Source organism: Anarhichas minor, unplaced genomic scaffold, assembly GCF_050575085.1.
Source record: "Anarhichas minor isolate MPS153535 unplaced genomic scaffold, ASM5057508v1 ptg000014l, whole genome shotgun sequence".
NCBI lineage: Eukaryota > Metazoa > Chordata > Actinopteri > Perciformes > Anarhichadidae > Anarhichas > Anarhichas minor.
In genome coordinates, this window is record NW_027466460.1 from 12,005,917 (window position 1) to 12,020,852 (window position 14,936).

General features: G+C 42.8%; 1 protein-coding gene and 1 non-coding gene across 3 annotated transcripts in view; both read left to right on the forward strand.

Annotated features, from left to right (window-relative positions):
• Positions 1 to 14,936, forward strand: part of tmem131l (transmembrane 131 like) — a 30,974-nt gene that overhangs the window by 12,793 nt on the left and 3,245 nt on the right. Inside the window, exons 5-32 of one of the 2 annotated variants that reach the window (XM_076091489.1) lie at positions 347 to 470; positions 599 to 715; positions 2,036 to 2,140; positions 3,825 to 3,902; positions 5,560 to 5,713; positions 6,118 to 6,176; positions 6,261 to 6,366; positions 6,749 to 6,851; positions 7,118 to 7,262; positions 7,449 to 7,619; positions 7,988 to 8,057; positions 8,154 to 8,277; positions 8,390 to 8,459; positions 8,569 to 8,678; positions 8,794 to 8,863; positions 9,045 to 9,178; positions 10,050 to 10,192; positions 10,329 to 10,515; positions 10,787 to 10,972; positions 11,287 to 11,436; positions 11,561 to 12,116; positions 12,226 to 12,338; positions 12,562 to 12,731; positions 12,828 to 13,034; positions 13,164 to 13,242; positions 13,523 to 13,629; positions 13,755 to 13,887; positions 14,740 to 14,810. In XM_076091489.1, the coding sequence (XP_075947604.1) occupies positions 347 to 470; positions 599 to 715; positions 2,036 to 2,140; positions 3,825 to 3,902; positions 5,560 to 5,713; positions 6,118 to 6,176; positions 6,261 to 6,366; positions 6,749 to 6,851; positions 7,118 to 7,262; positions 7,449 to 7,619; positions 7,988 to 8,057; positions 8,154 to 8,277; positions 8,390 to 8,459; positions 8,569 to 8,678; positions 8,794 to 8,863; positions 9,045 to 9,178; positions 10,050 to 10,192; positions 10,329 to 10,515; positions 10,787 to 10,972; positions 11,287 to 11,436; positions 11,561 to 12,116; positions 12,226 to 12,338; positions 12,562 to 12,731; positions 12,828 to 13,034; positions 13,164 to 13,242; positions 13,523 to 13,629; positions 13,755 to 13,887; positions 14,740 to 14,810 (3,842 nt within the window). The remainder of the gene's footprint in view (positions 1 to 346; positions 471 to 598; positions 716 to 2,035; positions 2,141 to 3,824; positions 3,903 to 5,559; positions 5,714 to 6,117; positions 6,177 to 6,260; positions 6,367 to 6,748; positions 6,852 to 7,117; positions 7,263 to 7,448; positions 7,620 to 7,987; positions 8,058 to 8,153; positions 8,278 to 8,389; positions 8,460 to 8,568; positions 8,679 to 8,793; positions 8,864 to 9,044; positions 9,179 to 10,049; positions 10,193 to 10,328; positions 10,516 to 10,786; positions 10,973 to 11,286; positions 11,437 to 11,560; positions 12,117 to 12,225; positions 12,339 to 12,561; positions 12,732 to 12,827; positions 13,035 to 13,163; positions 13,243 to 13,522; positions 13,630 to 13,754; positions 13,888 to 14,739; positions 14,811 to 14,936) is intronic. The other variant, XM_076091490.1, reaches the window with a different exon arrangement.
• LOC142950162 (small nucleolar RNA SNORA3/SNORA45 family) lies at positions 5,206 to 5,337 on the forward strand. Its single transcript, XR_012954132.1, has one exon. It is a non-coding gene; the product is annotated as a small nucleolar RNA SNORA3/SNORA45 family (small nucleolar RNA).

A 14,936-nucleotide genomic window follows, 5' to 3' on the forward strand; every position in this document is an offset into this window, starting at 1 on the left:
ATTGACATAATGCAAAACACTAGTTATTCAGTGACTCGGATGATGTATTGCAGTGAGCAAATTACTTTGCTAATCTCCAACCTTTCAACACTGACACAAAGATAGATTTAAGGTGGATATAAGTTTCATTATGTAATTTTTTGCCACCACAACCACTGCGGTCTTGATGAGCAGCAGAAGGATCTAATCAATTTGGTATAAGCTCCTTGGATGCCTCATGAATAAGGGAACTCATAGATAATTGTGTATTTACAATATGGTTCCCTTCAAAGCGTGCCGTGGTGCTTCATGGGTAAAGGTTGCGTTGAGCGCCCGTTATTTATAATGCTGTTCTGTCTCTTTACAGGCCGCTGGGGCTGCCGAGAGCTGAGACCATATATGTACACAACCCCAGCCAGGAAGTTCCTGTGACGCTGCTGTCAATGTTTACATCCAGCAGTCAGTTTTACATACCTTTCTTTCACAGAAGAGTAAGTGTATATGTATGCATTCGTGTGTGTGCGCAGCTGCACTATACTGTATATTCACAAGTATTATTTCTCTGTGTGCCTCGGTCCTTGTAGAAATGTCTGATATAACTCTTTCCTCTCTGTCTTAGGTGATCCCACCCAGAGGGAAGGCATCTTTAAAACTAATTTTCCTCCCGTCTGAGGAGGGCAATGTAGAAAACACATTATTTATAAACACATCGGCCCATGGGCTACTGTCATACCAGGTCAGTTTCATTAATACATCTCCTGCTGTATAGTCTCGGATCACGTTCTGTTGGGATAATGTGGTGAAATCCCACCTCGTGGTCCTTCTTCTCTCCAGATACTAGAGTGAAAGATACCCGCATGTTGGAGGCGTTGCCTCAATTTGCTATGACGAGAGTTTACAAAAGAAACCTTTAATCGCATCAAACTTTGATTTATTTTCTATTGTGATCCAAAATAGCGTCATGCCAGACTGCTGCTCAGGACATAGCTGGCATCCACCATGTTTGTTTTCACTTTCAATCCCACGTGCACAAACTCATAAAGAAAGGAAGTCAAAAAACGCCATTGTTTAGGGTATTTGTAAATCATGTAAATGAACTGCCCTTGCTCTCATGCTCTCTGCATGATCATAACCCTAGCTGGTTGTGCTACCACTTAGTTTATCTTATTCAGCCGTTAGCTGTAGAGATTTGCTCCAAATACAGTTGAATTGTGTATTTTGTTGTCGTGGTGAGTTTTGCCAATCGCATTCAACGAGCACTACAGTGTTTCTCACATAGAGCTTATAAATGGCAAGCAAACACGGCCAGCCATGCAGACACTTGGACTCCAGCAGTGCCACTCCCTTCACGCGCCTCAAAGACATGCAAATGTTTCCGTCATTTGCCTGTTGTATTTATGTTGCCAATGAAACCAACAACACAAATCTTGTGGGCATTTTTCTCAACACGCATATAGACTAGAGTCATTATCTTTCCTTCCATTCCATTTTCTGCACGATTGTAATAAATGCGCTATAAACCCCTTGTTATATGGCTTGAATTGAATTTTGTGATCAGTACTGTGGTGAGACACATGCTAATGGCTGAGGAAAGATCAGCTACATGAATAAGCAAGAGTTGTAGGGCCTAATGTCTGCCATTTATGCTTTATTCAGCTTAAATGCAGGCCAGTTTATATCTTGAATACAGTTAGTATGGTTCTTCGTCACCATACTCTGACATGCTAGTGTTAAAAGGTGCAAAACGTTTTTTTTTCTTTTTAATTTCTCCCGTCCCATGTAGCATTTGTTAGTCCTTTGTAATGTGCTAACTTCACCCTCTATTTGTTTTTTCCTTAAAAAGCAGATGAAAACCAGTCAAATGCATTTTTTGGGGAAATCCTTTCTGCTGCTACATTATGAGCATCTTACCTACTTTTACTTCATTCATAATCACAAAATATCTGCTTCCATGTTACGAACTGCTCAGTTAAGAACCACTAAACAACACTACTACTTTTGTTATGTGCATGCTGTTGAGAATCCTTTTTCTAAGCATGAATTGTTCCTTTTCCAGGTATTTGGTGTGGGATTTCACCAGGGTTCATTAAAGTCTGTCCAAAGAAAGGACAGTCAGCTAGTATTCCCTCACATCCAGAGCATTAAGCTGACCCAAACTCAGGTATGTATTTAAACGTCTTTGTTTGTGCAGTCCGTGCATAGTAGCGACTAACAGCTCGTCATTGGAAACAACTGATTTCCCTTTTCCTGCCGTCCTGATAAACAGACGCCTGCACACTAACACACAGAGGCTTTGTGATACACACTGACAAGCTCTTGCTGTCGTCGATCTACTGAATGTGTGTGCAGTCGGCATGGAGGAAGTCACGCAAACAATCCCTTTTTTTTTTTCATGCTTAACAATGTAAATGTTTGTTTTTAACCACCAACTATCCATTTTAAATGACTCATGCTTTGTACAATGATTCATTCGCACACATGTTTCAAAGCCATGCAAAAAAACACTGAACACCAATGACAAACTCGTGCACGGTTTGAGAAGCACTGAAAGTGTGAGAAGCTGTCTGAAAGGAGGCCTCGCCTCCACAACAGGAAGTACGGTTGGCAGTTGCAAAATGTCAGCTTGCAGGGAGACTGTAGCTGTCATATTCACTCAGACTGCTGCTTATGCTGAATGCAGTCTTTAGTCATCTCACCACGCTCCCCGTGTTTCAACATATAGTCAACAAAACGTCCTCCACCTTTACAGTATACTTATGATCAAGTTGGTACACTTTCTCCAAATTTATACTGTTTCAGTTTTCTGTCATCTTTACATTTCTGCTTCATTAAACATATATTTTGAATCAATATATAATTTCTGATGTTTTATTCCACAAAGGCTGATGACGAGGCTTTGTCTGTGTGTAGGATTTCTTTTTTTAAAGTTATTATAAAATAGTTGTGATGTGTGATCAAACTATGAAGCTGAAAGAAGAGGAAGTCCCTCTATTGGTGTTCAGTTCAAAACGAAAGGGGGAAATGGAAAGCTCAACCTACTTTAGACATACTTACCATGTCAGTTATGCTAGAACTAAGTACTGAGCAGCCATAATAACCACAGACCATATCTAGAATGAATTGCTGCATGTTTTTTGGGGGTCGAGCAAACAGAATTACTGTATTTTCTCCGCGAAGAAGAAAATAGCTATAAAATGGGACCAGAATCAACAGATAGTGTATAAAAGCATTTAATTTACTGACTGATAAAAGTGCAGTCATGTACATTTGTGGGGTTTTATTTCATATAAAACTCAGCACTTCATTTAATTTTGTTACTAATAGATGTTACTGAATTTTGAATTATTGTCGATGTGGTAGAGACTTTAGTGTTACACCTGACAGCCTGCCAGTTTAAATGCAGATGTACTGAATGTGAATCCAATATACCCCCCTTGCGAGGTCCACCATGACCCGCATTGGAACTAGGGATTCCCTGCACAGTATTTAAACCACGTTTAAAAATTGCAGGAGTTGACACCCCCAGTGTCCAGTGGTCTGTGGTCTGTGTTTGCAGACCTGTGAGTTAAGACAGATGCTACTCTGGTTCTTTTAATTTGTCCAATAAGTGACCAAAGCTGCTGTTTCATTGTATTCCTATAATTTGTAGTGCATGGCTAGCACCACTAGAGTTCAGTCATGTGTGGCTTTGTAATAGCTACTGATCACTAAAGGCCTTGTATATAATAGAATAAGATGTCCACCCAACTTGATGATGTGTATATATATATATATATATATTGTTCTTTAATGCTTTCATTAATCTTTTAAACCCCCGATGGTCTGTCATGCTGTTTCTCCTGCAGGAAGATGCCTCCAACATCACTATACTGGGTCTCCTCCTGGAGTGCAGTTTACCGAAGAGTTTGTTCAACATTCCTCAGGTACTTATTCAAAGTTGTTCTATGATGTATTGAAATACTCTGCTTGGACTTGTTATTTGTGTCTTATATGGTTTTGACACCCAAAAATGTCACATGAAAATTCTTACAATTACTCATTTCAACAATATTAGCTGCTGCACACAATATGTCTCCTACTTTGCTGGAAAGTCAATTCTCAGTGTTTGTGCACTGAAGGGTAAGTTGGGTAAGTTGCATACTGGACCACAATTGGCTAACAAACTAGTTGTGATGTCATTGAGACAGAGAGGAACTATTTCACCTCGATGCTCCACAGTCTTGTAACAACAAGAATTGTATTAATTTCTCTGAATTATACTTGTTAATGAAACGTTTTGTGAGCAGTCGGAGCATGAGAAGGACGGGCAGAGGGTAGACTTGGTGGAAAAACACAGAAGTACAAAGGAGAGCATTTAATCAGATTATTTTCTGTGATGTATGATCCTGAAACAGTTTTCGGCTCGTTACTACTTTGTAGTGAGTAGTGATTATTTCTCGCTGCTGTCGTCACGCCCTCTCCTCTGAGCAGAAGGCCAGCTAGTCCGAAACTTAAACAGACAGCCGGGCTTGTCATCGGGAGCGCCTTCGGTTTCCTCCAGGACCCCTGAAGAGGGTGACATTCCATGCCAGACTTTTAATTGCTCTCTCCAGAGACGCATAATTAATAAATAATAATTAATGCAGGGCTCCCAGTGTTCATGTGGCGCAATCGTATGATGCAAAAGGCGGCTGCAGACAACCTAACGATATTGTCATAATTATACAAACTGAAATCATTCTGCCGCTGTGCTGCATGAGTGTATCCAAGATCAACACCTGCTCCTCCGTTAATGTTCAAGACGACGCTAGTATAATTGAGAACTGGCCTTTGGTCAGTGTGTCGATACTGCTCTCAGATTAAATGAGCCTTATAGGAAGTTAGCAGTGGGCTTGATTTCAAGGGATTAGGGTCGTTATTGCATCCGTGAGCCCCGGTGGCACCAAGGCAGGGTATCCGTCTACAGGTCGTCAAGTGCTGATTCGTCCACTGAGATGAGCCCTGGTTTTCGGGGAGATTTTCACTCTGCCAGTACTGACTTGTGAGCTTAAAGAGGGTGTTAGTCACAGGGTGCGGGGTAGTAGTAAGTTACTGCCTGCGTGTTTCTGTCTGTCAATGTACAGCAGGTATCTGGTTACTCTGTCTGTCACGGCAAAGAAAGAAAAAAAGAAATCGTTTTTCCATCACTATTTGTTTTCTTTCCACCGTCTCCTCAACCACTCGTTCATTTGTAAAATGTATTTCTTCAGCGAGGCTAGAGTCACGCCTGGATATCTCCCATTATTCTGGTGTGCTAGAGTGCTCGTAGAGGAAACATCTTTGCTTATTCATTGGCTGTAGTCTGTTGTGACTCAGTCAATCACCAACTCAGATACATTACACTTCTGGCGGCCAGTGTTTATTCCACACACACAAAAAAAAATGTATTTCTTCTTTGTCTCTTAAACAACACATTTTGTTTGTGTGTTTGTCTTCTTTATCTTTGTTAGTTTCTGTTCCCTGTTTACTGAATTTCTTCATTCTCAAACGACTCCTCTTCTGTTATCATGCTTGTCCTTCTGTTTGGTGCATGACTGGTATGTCTTTCCTGTCCCGTCCCAGGGGTCCTGCCTCCAGAGCGAAGAGCGCCTCAGTCTGCAGATTAATCTGTCTGCGCACGGTGACCGGCCCACTGACCTGGACAAGCTCAAGCCTTACGTCATTGAGCACATCTCGGTGCTGCTGATGGCCCCCACTGCTGGGCAGGCTGCAGTAGGTGGGTTGGTTTGACCAGTCTGACCCAAAGCAAATTAGCTGTGGGAAGGTGCCAGTGTTGCGCTGACACTAGTGTATTGCTGCTTCTTACAAGGCTAATTCTGTCAGCAGCAGATGGTGACTTGTTGTATCGTCTCGTTATAACTTTCTGCTAAACTATGTGACCATGGAGGTCATTTTTAATTTTCACTTTTTTATCATAGCTTTGCTCAAGAAATCGGTCTCTGCCAAGTTCTCTTAATGACTCATGAAGGATGTAAGGGAGACCTTTCCATACTAGGAAATGTAGATTTGTACATACATCAGGATCAGATATAACTGTGTAAACCAAGCCATACATTTAGTATGTCATACTGCACATATGTACACTTTTTAATTGTATGACTTATTTTTTATTTTTTACAGAGGAACCAAAAATAGGAGTTTATATGTTAAATTCTGGAGGCAAGAAGCTCTGTGTAAAGGTGGGATGTTTTTCATTGTTTTGCTATATTATGGGGTTTATAGGTAGCAATTTATAGGCTTTGACAGGATTATTTTCTCCCCAGGACATGCAGGTGCTATCAAAAGTGGAGGCCAGCCTGGAATTTAATCAGGTTCTTCTGAGACCAGAGGCCAAAAACTTCACTGAAGTGGCGACACTTTCCTGCAGAGGTGACCAGTCATTTCAAGTCAAATAATTTCTTCTCAATTAGCATAATTTGACTTTGGCTCGGTGGTACAGCAGGGTCATGGCTCTGCTAGTGCATGTCGATGTGTCATTGGGCAAGACACTTTACTCCAAATTGCTCCCGTGGTTTATGAATTGGTAAGAATGGTTAGTTAGTCCTGATGGGCAGGTGGCACCTTGCATGGTCGTGCATGAATGGGTGAATGATGACATGTAGTGTCGTTGCGCTTTGAGTGGTCGGAAGACAAGAAACTCGCTGTACAAGTACAGTCTATTTACCATTTATAATGGTGGGTGGAGGTAATTGCATTTAACCTAAATGCCCAGGAATTTTTTTGTCAACAACAGTTCTGTTTCATACATCAGGTGCATCGCCGGGCCATGACGGGAAATGCATGAATCATATCAGTTTAAAGATTCTGGGAAACCGGACAACTTACAGCTTCCCTGGACTACATATCACACACAGGTAATGTCATTTCACACGCAAGTATTGCTAAGAAACTGTTAGAATTAAAGCCGAGCTTGACTGCCAAAGCCTGATTGTTTGAAAACACTGTGGCTGTAGCCAATGACAACTTTTGTCTGGATAGCCACGCCCCTTACCTTTTGTCTGAGGTGTGTCCACATAGTAATTAAGATAAATCCGTTACAGAAATAGTTAAAACGCGTAAATGATCGGGAAGAGCCATTAACATGTGATACTGGGTATCATTTTGTTGTTTCTTTCTGCAGAAGGACCGTGGGGGATTTTTTCAGCCTGTTCCAGGTGAAACAAAGAGATGCGGAGCAGGTGGATCTGTGGCTGACCAACTCCCTCCTCTTACCCGTCACTGTGATGAATGTCAGCCTCTCACAGAACCTGCGGGGAGTAATGAAGGTATGCATCGTTGCCTCGAAGAATGATAGGAAGCAGATCTGATTAGACGATGATAAAATGATGATCATTTAATGTTCTCTTACTTTATGCTAAGTGTATTCTGGCACACGTCACCCTTTTATTATAAGGATCCCAAGTTCAGAGCAGGACTTGACACGAATGTCTCTGCTGCCCCCCGTCTGTCAGGTGATGAACTTCAGCGCTCCACTGACGGTTCCTCAGGGCTGCTGGCGTATCCTGTCCCTCCAGCTGCTCAGCAGGGCCCTGCCCGTCAACCAGGTGTTCACCCTGAGTCTGGACACCAGCCTGGGCACAGCCCTGCACATTCCCCTTTACTTCCACTCTTCTCCTTTCAAGGTAAAACACCAGCCCCAGTAGCTACAGTAGTTAGTACAGTGGAAACAGATTATAGTGATCAGGGGTCCCATTTATAAAACAGTGCGTAGGGTCCACACTAAATGTTTGTGTACGTTCAAAGGAGGAAATGCAAGTACACCAAAAACTATTCAGATTCATAAAACCTTGTGTAAGCGGACTACTTGATTACTACAAGCAAATTATTTAAACAGCATTTGTTTAGGAATGATTCTCTTCCAAGCTTCTTAATCCATATAAGCGGTTGATCACTGTAACAGTGATCACAGTTAGCGGTCTTCCACTGTAGTGTGTTGGGTTGTGGACCAGTATGCAGGATCAGATGTGGTAACAGATGATGTTTCTGTCAGCAGGGGGAAGTGGTGTTTGAGGGTGAACCTGACTGTGGACGTCCTTGCCCTGTCAGATTGTCTGAAACAGGTGGGATGCCACTTGAGTTTTGAGAGAAAAAGTCATATTGTTTTTCGTTATTAGTGTTCATATATTAATTATTAATTTTCCGTCATATCCTATCAGGGCTTTCAGATTGGCAGCGTACCCTCCTCCCCGACTTTTCCCCCTCGTCTTGGGCCGTAGACAGCAAACTGGCTGCTGAGCTCTGCTCTCGATGGCAGAGCCACAAAGACAAACTGTCTTGCAGGTCAGTCTTAAACGCAACTCGCAGCTTCCTTTTTCACGCCATTATGTGTATTATACTCCATCATTACACACCATTAACATCATTAATCTTGTAAATCTTTTTGTCTTCTCAGGTTGCCCAGACTCGCCGTAGAGACGTCCTTTCCTTTGGACTTTGGCGCTACACCCGTCAATGAGAGCAAGGTGGGTGACACGTAATGACTCCTCACTAAAAATGATGTTCATATATATATTTAAAGCTGGATTTAGAACATTTTTCTGCAGCAAAAAGATAAAAATGTTTCTGTTTCAGGTGAAGACATTCATGCTGAAGAATCCTTCGTCTTCAGTGGTTTCTGTAGAGATTCGGATCCTCTCCCTGTACCCGGCCCCGCTGGAGGCTCTGGACCTCTTAACCAAATGGTACGCTCAACCACAGTGGTTTTGTGCCTCGGTTGTTTGTAGTATTGTACCATTGTTCCTCCAGCACATCCCTTGAGATGATTTGTCAAACTGCTTTCTCTGTTTTGATCGACAGGTTTAATATCAGCCCCCTTTCTGTCAACATCAGCACCACAGAGTTTTCTCTCTTGGCTTCTCCCCCCAAGGTAAGTCCTGAGAATGTTCCCGGGAAATAAAGTTGTGCCACTTTTGTCTGGTGCTCTTTTTCGTATTTACTCATTGGTTTTTGGCTCCTTATCTTACTTGGCATTCTTGTTGTGCTTCAGTGTTGCCTATTGTGCTTTCCCTCTCAACCTTTTTCCCCTCTTTCTGTGTGTTTGTGTGCAGGCGGGGGAAAACATGAAGGCCATAACAGGAGAGGGTGTCCTGCGTCTGCTGCTGCAGCCCTGGGAGGCCAGAGAAGTTGCTGTGGTCTTCACTCCCTCTGAACACAAACCCACCACCACCATTCTCATCATCAGGTACTAATTCATATTAGTAGGATGAGTTTGTTCATATTTGTATTTAGGTTATGTACTGGCGGAGGATTTTGGAACTTTGGAAGAGATATTCGCAATAGTTGTGAATTTCATACCTTTTTAACGGCAGACATTTTGACTGAGGTGTCATCGTGCACAGGTGTTACTTATAACATTAAATCTTGGTTCGGTAACATGAAAGAAACCAGCAAAAGTAGACTACATTTTCCTGCTGAAAAGAAAGTGTAGCCAACTCTTTTCCGATTAAAGTAGCTAGCAGCACTAGCTCCAGAAGTCCCTAAATCTAGCAAGAAAGTTGCCAAGTGGTCAAAACTGACAGACGGTCCGTTCAGGCGTCCCTCTGAAGCCACTCCCCCAAAATAGTCATAATGGACGTAAACAACAAACATGGCTACTGTTGGTACTTACAGCTGTTAGCTAGCAGAGTGTGCAGGCAGGCAGGTAGACGGACAGGTGGGCCGTCCAAACGTCTCATTCGGCTCCAATGATTGGATGGCTTTTCTGTCAAAGCATTTGATTTGATTGATTGCTGTCGGGTTGTAATGAGATTTTTAACAAATATAACCCAAATTTATTTTTTAAATACATTACCCACCTGAGCTGTAACGATGGCTCTGTTCTGTTCAAGTTTCCCAGTAAGCCATGACAACGAGCAGGAACACACAGCACCAGGACCGTGAAACTAAAGCAGCTAAATGGGATTTGTAAAGGAATGACCATCACCAATATATGTTGGGCTTTTTGCGATATCTGGAACACTTCATTTTGTTACTGACGTATGTTTTTATCAAGCATATTGAGTGCAATGTTCTGTGAACCATGGTCTTCGTTTGCCTTTTTAACCCGGCTACAGGAACAACCTAACAGTGTTTGACATGATGACGGTGCAGGGCCACGGGGCCAAAGAGCTGCTAAGAATTGGAGGCAAACTGCCCGGCCCAGGAGCCTCTCTGCGCTTCAATGTTCCTCAATCAACTCTAATGGAATGTAGTGGCGGTGAGATTAATGTTTAACCTTAATATCACTACACGACTTGTTTAGTAATAAACTTTATTGGTACATAGTCACTTTTAACAGAAAGATAAGGCAAACAAACGAACAAAAGTAAAACGTTCCTGCTCGTCTCTCCCAGGCCTGCGCAGCAACAAGCCGCTTTTCGCCATCAGAAAGAGTTTCCGGGTGGAGAATGCAGGAGAGCTTCCTCTGACGGTCATGTCAATGAATATTAACGGGTACAAGTGTCAGGGATTCGGCTTTGAGGTCTTGCAGTGTCGCCCCTTCAGCCTGGACCACAACACCTCCTCTGAGATCACCATCGCGTAAGTTGTCACTTAGTGTTTGAATAATGTCAGTTAACTTCTTCATTGCTATATATAAAATGGAAAATGACTTCAAATGGAAAAAGGTTTTTTGGCTGTTTGTTAGTATTATATATATAATTCAACCATAGGCAGTCCCCACATCTCTTATCTCTTATTCTGCTTTCTCTCTTCCTCTTTTACTTCCTCATTATACCTTCCTCCTCCTCCTCCTCTATATCTTGTTGTTATGTCTCTTTTTTTACTTTTGGTTACCTCTCTGTGTCCTCAGCTTCACCCCAGACTTCACCTCATCCTGGGTGATCCGGGACCTCACCCTGGTGACATCACGCGGCACCTCTTTCCCTTTCACCCTCAACGTGACGCTGCCCCACCACATGTTGCCGCTCTGCGCTCAGGTGGTTCCTGGCCCCAGCTGGGAGGAAACTTTCTGGATGATCACCCTCATCTTCACATGGTTAGTACCTTTTAAGTCATTTTTACTTAATACATCCGTGGCCGGATGTATTATGTTTTCAGGTTGTCTGTCGGGAATGCCTGGAGGGCACGAACATCCACTTGGACTCAAGAAGAAAAGTGATAGTCAAAGGCCATCACATATCAATCAGAAGTATTGTTTTAAGAAGGGGCCAGATTAAGGTCCCAGTTATTTTTATTAGATTATTCAAATTTTAGAACAGCTATCCACAGTAATAAGTCATAATGTTTTCTAGTTTTTGGGTACGTATCGGAGGTGTAACTCATTGTCTGTTGTATCTGTTTGTGTTTCAGCTTCTCCCTGTTTGGTGTGTGTCTGATGGCCTTCCATCAGGCCCAGTATATCCTGAGTGAGTTTTCCACACCCACCATCAGGAGCAACCACAACTCTGTCCTGTCGCGGGATAACGGTCCAGTCAATAATATGGCACCTAATGGAGTGAAGTAAGTCCAAGTGTCTTTCAGTAGTATTAGGCACATTGTGAGACTGAAACTCTTTGCATAAAGACAACTATTGCAAGTGGATTAAACAACTTCAATTTGTAATTTTTGTGTCTTGTTTGTGCAGTAAAGCAAAGGGCAGCTGTAAGAGCTATGTGGACATCTGTCACACCTCAGACAAAGGTAAAGGGCGTGGCTCTCCAGCCCTGGCCAACATCCCCACCCCTCGTCCTCAACCATCCTCAAAGAGAGGCTCCTTAATCACCCTGTCCCAACCGCAAAAGAAACACAAGGTTTCACTCTATTACACCAAATACAAGGCAAGCTCGTCCACAGCAGTGCCTGATGCTATGATGATGGATGAAGACCATGAAGACCTCACAGCGGATCCTCCTCTGACCCCAGACCCTGACATCTGCAACAACAACGAACCAGCTTTCATCAGTGTGCTGGATAAAAAGACATCCGCAGACTTTAAGGAAGACCCCATAAGCACTGTAGAAGATAGAGTGCCAGCAGCAGTTATGTTTCCCATGGAAATTCCTGCTTGTTTCCCAGATAACGTCATAGTGGGTCCAGGACCTAGACCAGGCCTGTTACTGTGCAGTCCTGTAGAGAAGAGCTGCACTGAGCACTCTGCAGAGAAGATCGGCTCTGAGAAAAGGGACAGATCTGAAATGGAGGTAAGGAAGGTGCTGAAATGCACCGTGCCTGTATTCGTTAAGATTTGATGTCTTTTGCAAAGCTAATTATCCTAATGACCATCTTTACTTAATGTTCTTCTGTCTCCAGCTGAGAGAAGATGGCAAAGGCCAGAAAAAGAAAGCACAGTGCGCAGAGACTGGCACTGCATCAGGAACTAATAAGGGAAAGAGGAGTCGCAGGAAGACAGAAAATGTCTCCAGGTAGACCTCACTCTACCTATATTTTCATCCATGAATCAATTCATATCTATTCTGATACTTCAGAGTAAAATACCTTAAAATTCAGGTCTTTGTTCTGTATTGTTTAAAAAGTGAGCAAAGAGCATTGAACTGTAGTGAAACTAACTGCGACCAACGCTGTTATAAAGCACCAAACGGTAAGATACGATGTGTTATAATTGTTTGTGTCTGATTACTGCCCTAGTGCTCCTGAGCACAATGTGGTAGTGATACCTGAAAGGGAGAAAGAACCTGAATGGAAAACAGGGGACCGTAACCTCAGTGGACCCCGCAACAGGAACCGCTGCTGCATCGGCTCCAAGTCGGAAGCACCAACGCCTGGACTGTGTGTTGAGAGCCCTCACAAGCAGAACGGTGGGCATAACCCTGACCCGTCACACACTTCTCTGCAGCTTTACCAACATCCGAGCACTTGATTTTAATCTCACTGGCCGTGTTGATGTCCGGCAGGTGTGTGTCCTGTTCGTACTCGCCGGAAGTGTGCTACAGAGCGGCGCGGTGGTGGAGTGTGTGAGTCGGGCTCGGACTCCGGCAGCTCGTCAGGCAGTGTGCGGGCCAGCAGAGGAAGCTGGGGCAGCTGGAGCAGCGCCAGCAGCATAGAGGGAGACAAAGACCCCAATGCCCGAACACACGGCTGCACTACCTCATCCAGAAAAAGTAAGGGACCCTTGTGCATAATCATCATGGTTAACAGACTGTAGCTGTAGTTTTGTCACAGATAAGAAGGGTCAACTACATTATTTTGACATTGGTGCAAACAGGTTTTTGTTTTATTGTTTTTTACAGGGGACTCCATGCAGTACGGCGTCTACCCAGTAGAGAGAGACTGCTACCAGACCGTGAATACAAACTACAAGGCTCTCAGGTACCTCAGCAAAACATATGCTCTAAAATTATACAGTCATATGTTACACAACTATGTATTCATTCTATTCTATTAGTGTTTCTATTTCCACAAAATGGTGTCGGTGTTAGATTTGACTAACATTGTGTATAAAAGAGTAAAATCTGATGTTTCTGTGTATCCACTTTGCACCGCCGTCAGGCTACTAATGAGAAATGTCAGATTATGATGAGTGTTGTTTGAAGAGAACTTTTCATCTGTTCCCTGTTTAACTTGTAACTTGTGCCTTTTTCCTGTTCAGCATGAACAGTTTGTACCGCAAAGACACGTGCCAAAGCCCCGATCCCACAGCGTCCAGCTTTGCCCCAAGTTTTGCTGCTGTTGCTGCAGGAGTAGAACGGAACATGGGTAAAGACATTCATAGTGAATACATACGTTATGAGTCTAAAATAAACACCTGTCCACGTCTTCAACAAGTAGTATTAGTGCATTACGTCTGATTTCTAACGAGAGGTTGTTGTTTGCTTCCTCAGACCTGACGGGTCAGTATTTGCCTGAAGAGACGTGGTCAGCTCCATCCATCCCCCTCACCAACGAGTTCAGATACAACGCCACCGAAGCGCTGCCCTACATACCTCAGCCAGCAACCACCGCGTCGTACAATGGGTCAGTGCTTAAATGCAGATTTGTTCAAATTCTAAACATAACAATTTTTATTTATATTGGCAATGAATCAAATAACGATCTGTAATGTGAAAAGGGTGGTTTTTAATGAGAAATTCATCACCAAACTGCACAAATGCATGTTCGGAACAGAAGAAAGTTGGACATTAAATGATCTGAAAGGTCAGATATTGTCTTTGAAGGGGGTGGAGACTGAAACGGAGCTAATAAGAGAGCGAACGCTGGACAGAAACATGACTCCTGCCTGCGTGCATGAATACTAATGCTGTTGTGTCTGCTAGATATGAATATAGGAAATTGTTAGTCACAACAACGTTGTTTAAAACTCTAACTGTTCACTGTTTGTGTCATTCATATAGAAACTACTGCCTATACTCTGTATATCTGACCTATAGTGTATACACCGTATTCCTATCATACTTGCAGCTGTTTATTCTGTATATATTGTCTCACTAAACAGATATCTGCATTTCAATGCAGAATTTGTCGGCAACGGGACAAGATGTTTGTATGGGAAGAATTCTGGTTTTCGTTTGTTTTACCATATTTATACGATTATAACTACTCTGCAATGACAACAAACAAGAATCTAATCTTATCATAGGAGGAGAATGTGTTAGTGTTCAACAACTGGACAGAACATTGTTCCTCTTTTTTTGGTGCAAAATGAATCCCCTAAATACAAATGGCGGCTGCTGTGTGCAGTCGTCTGAAAACTCTGTTACTTATATGCCACTTCCCCCCTCTGTCTAAACAGCTTTATAACTGCTTAAAATAGCTTTTTTATCTCCCTGTTGAAACCGTTGGATCAAATGTTTCCTTGTTTCCCCGCAGGTTTACCTGGAGTAGTGCCAACAACCATTGCAACAGTCCCTACACCTACTGTGAGGAAAGCAACTACATAGGTACAAAGTCATGCCGTGGAGTTTTCTTATACCGTAGTCCAGTTATATACTCCTCTCTCACTCTGTGTAGTCCAGTTATATACTCCTCTCTCACTCTGTGTAGTCCAGTTATATACTCCTCTCTCA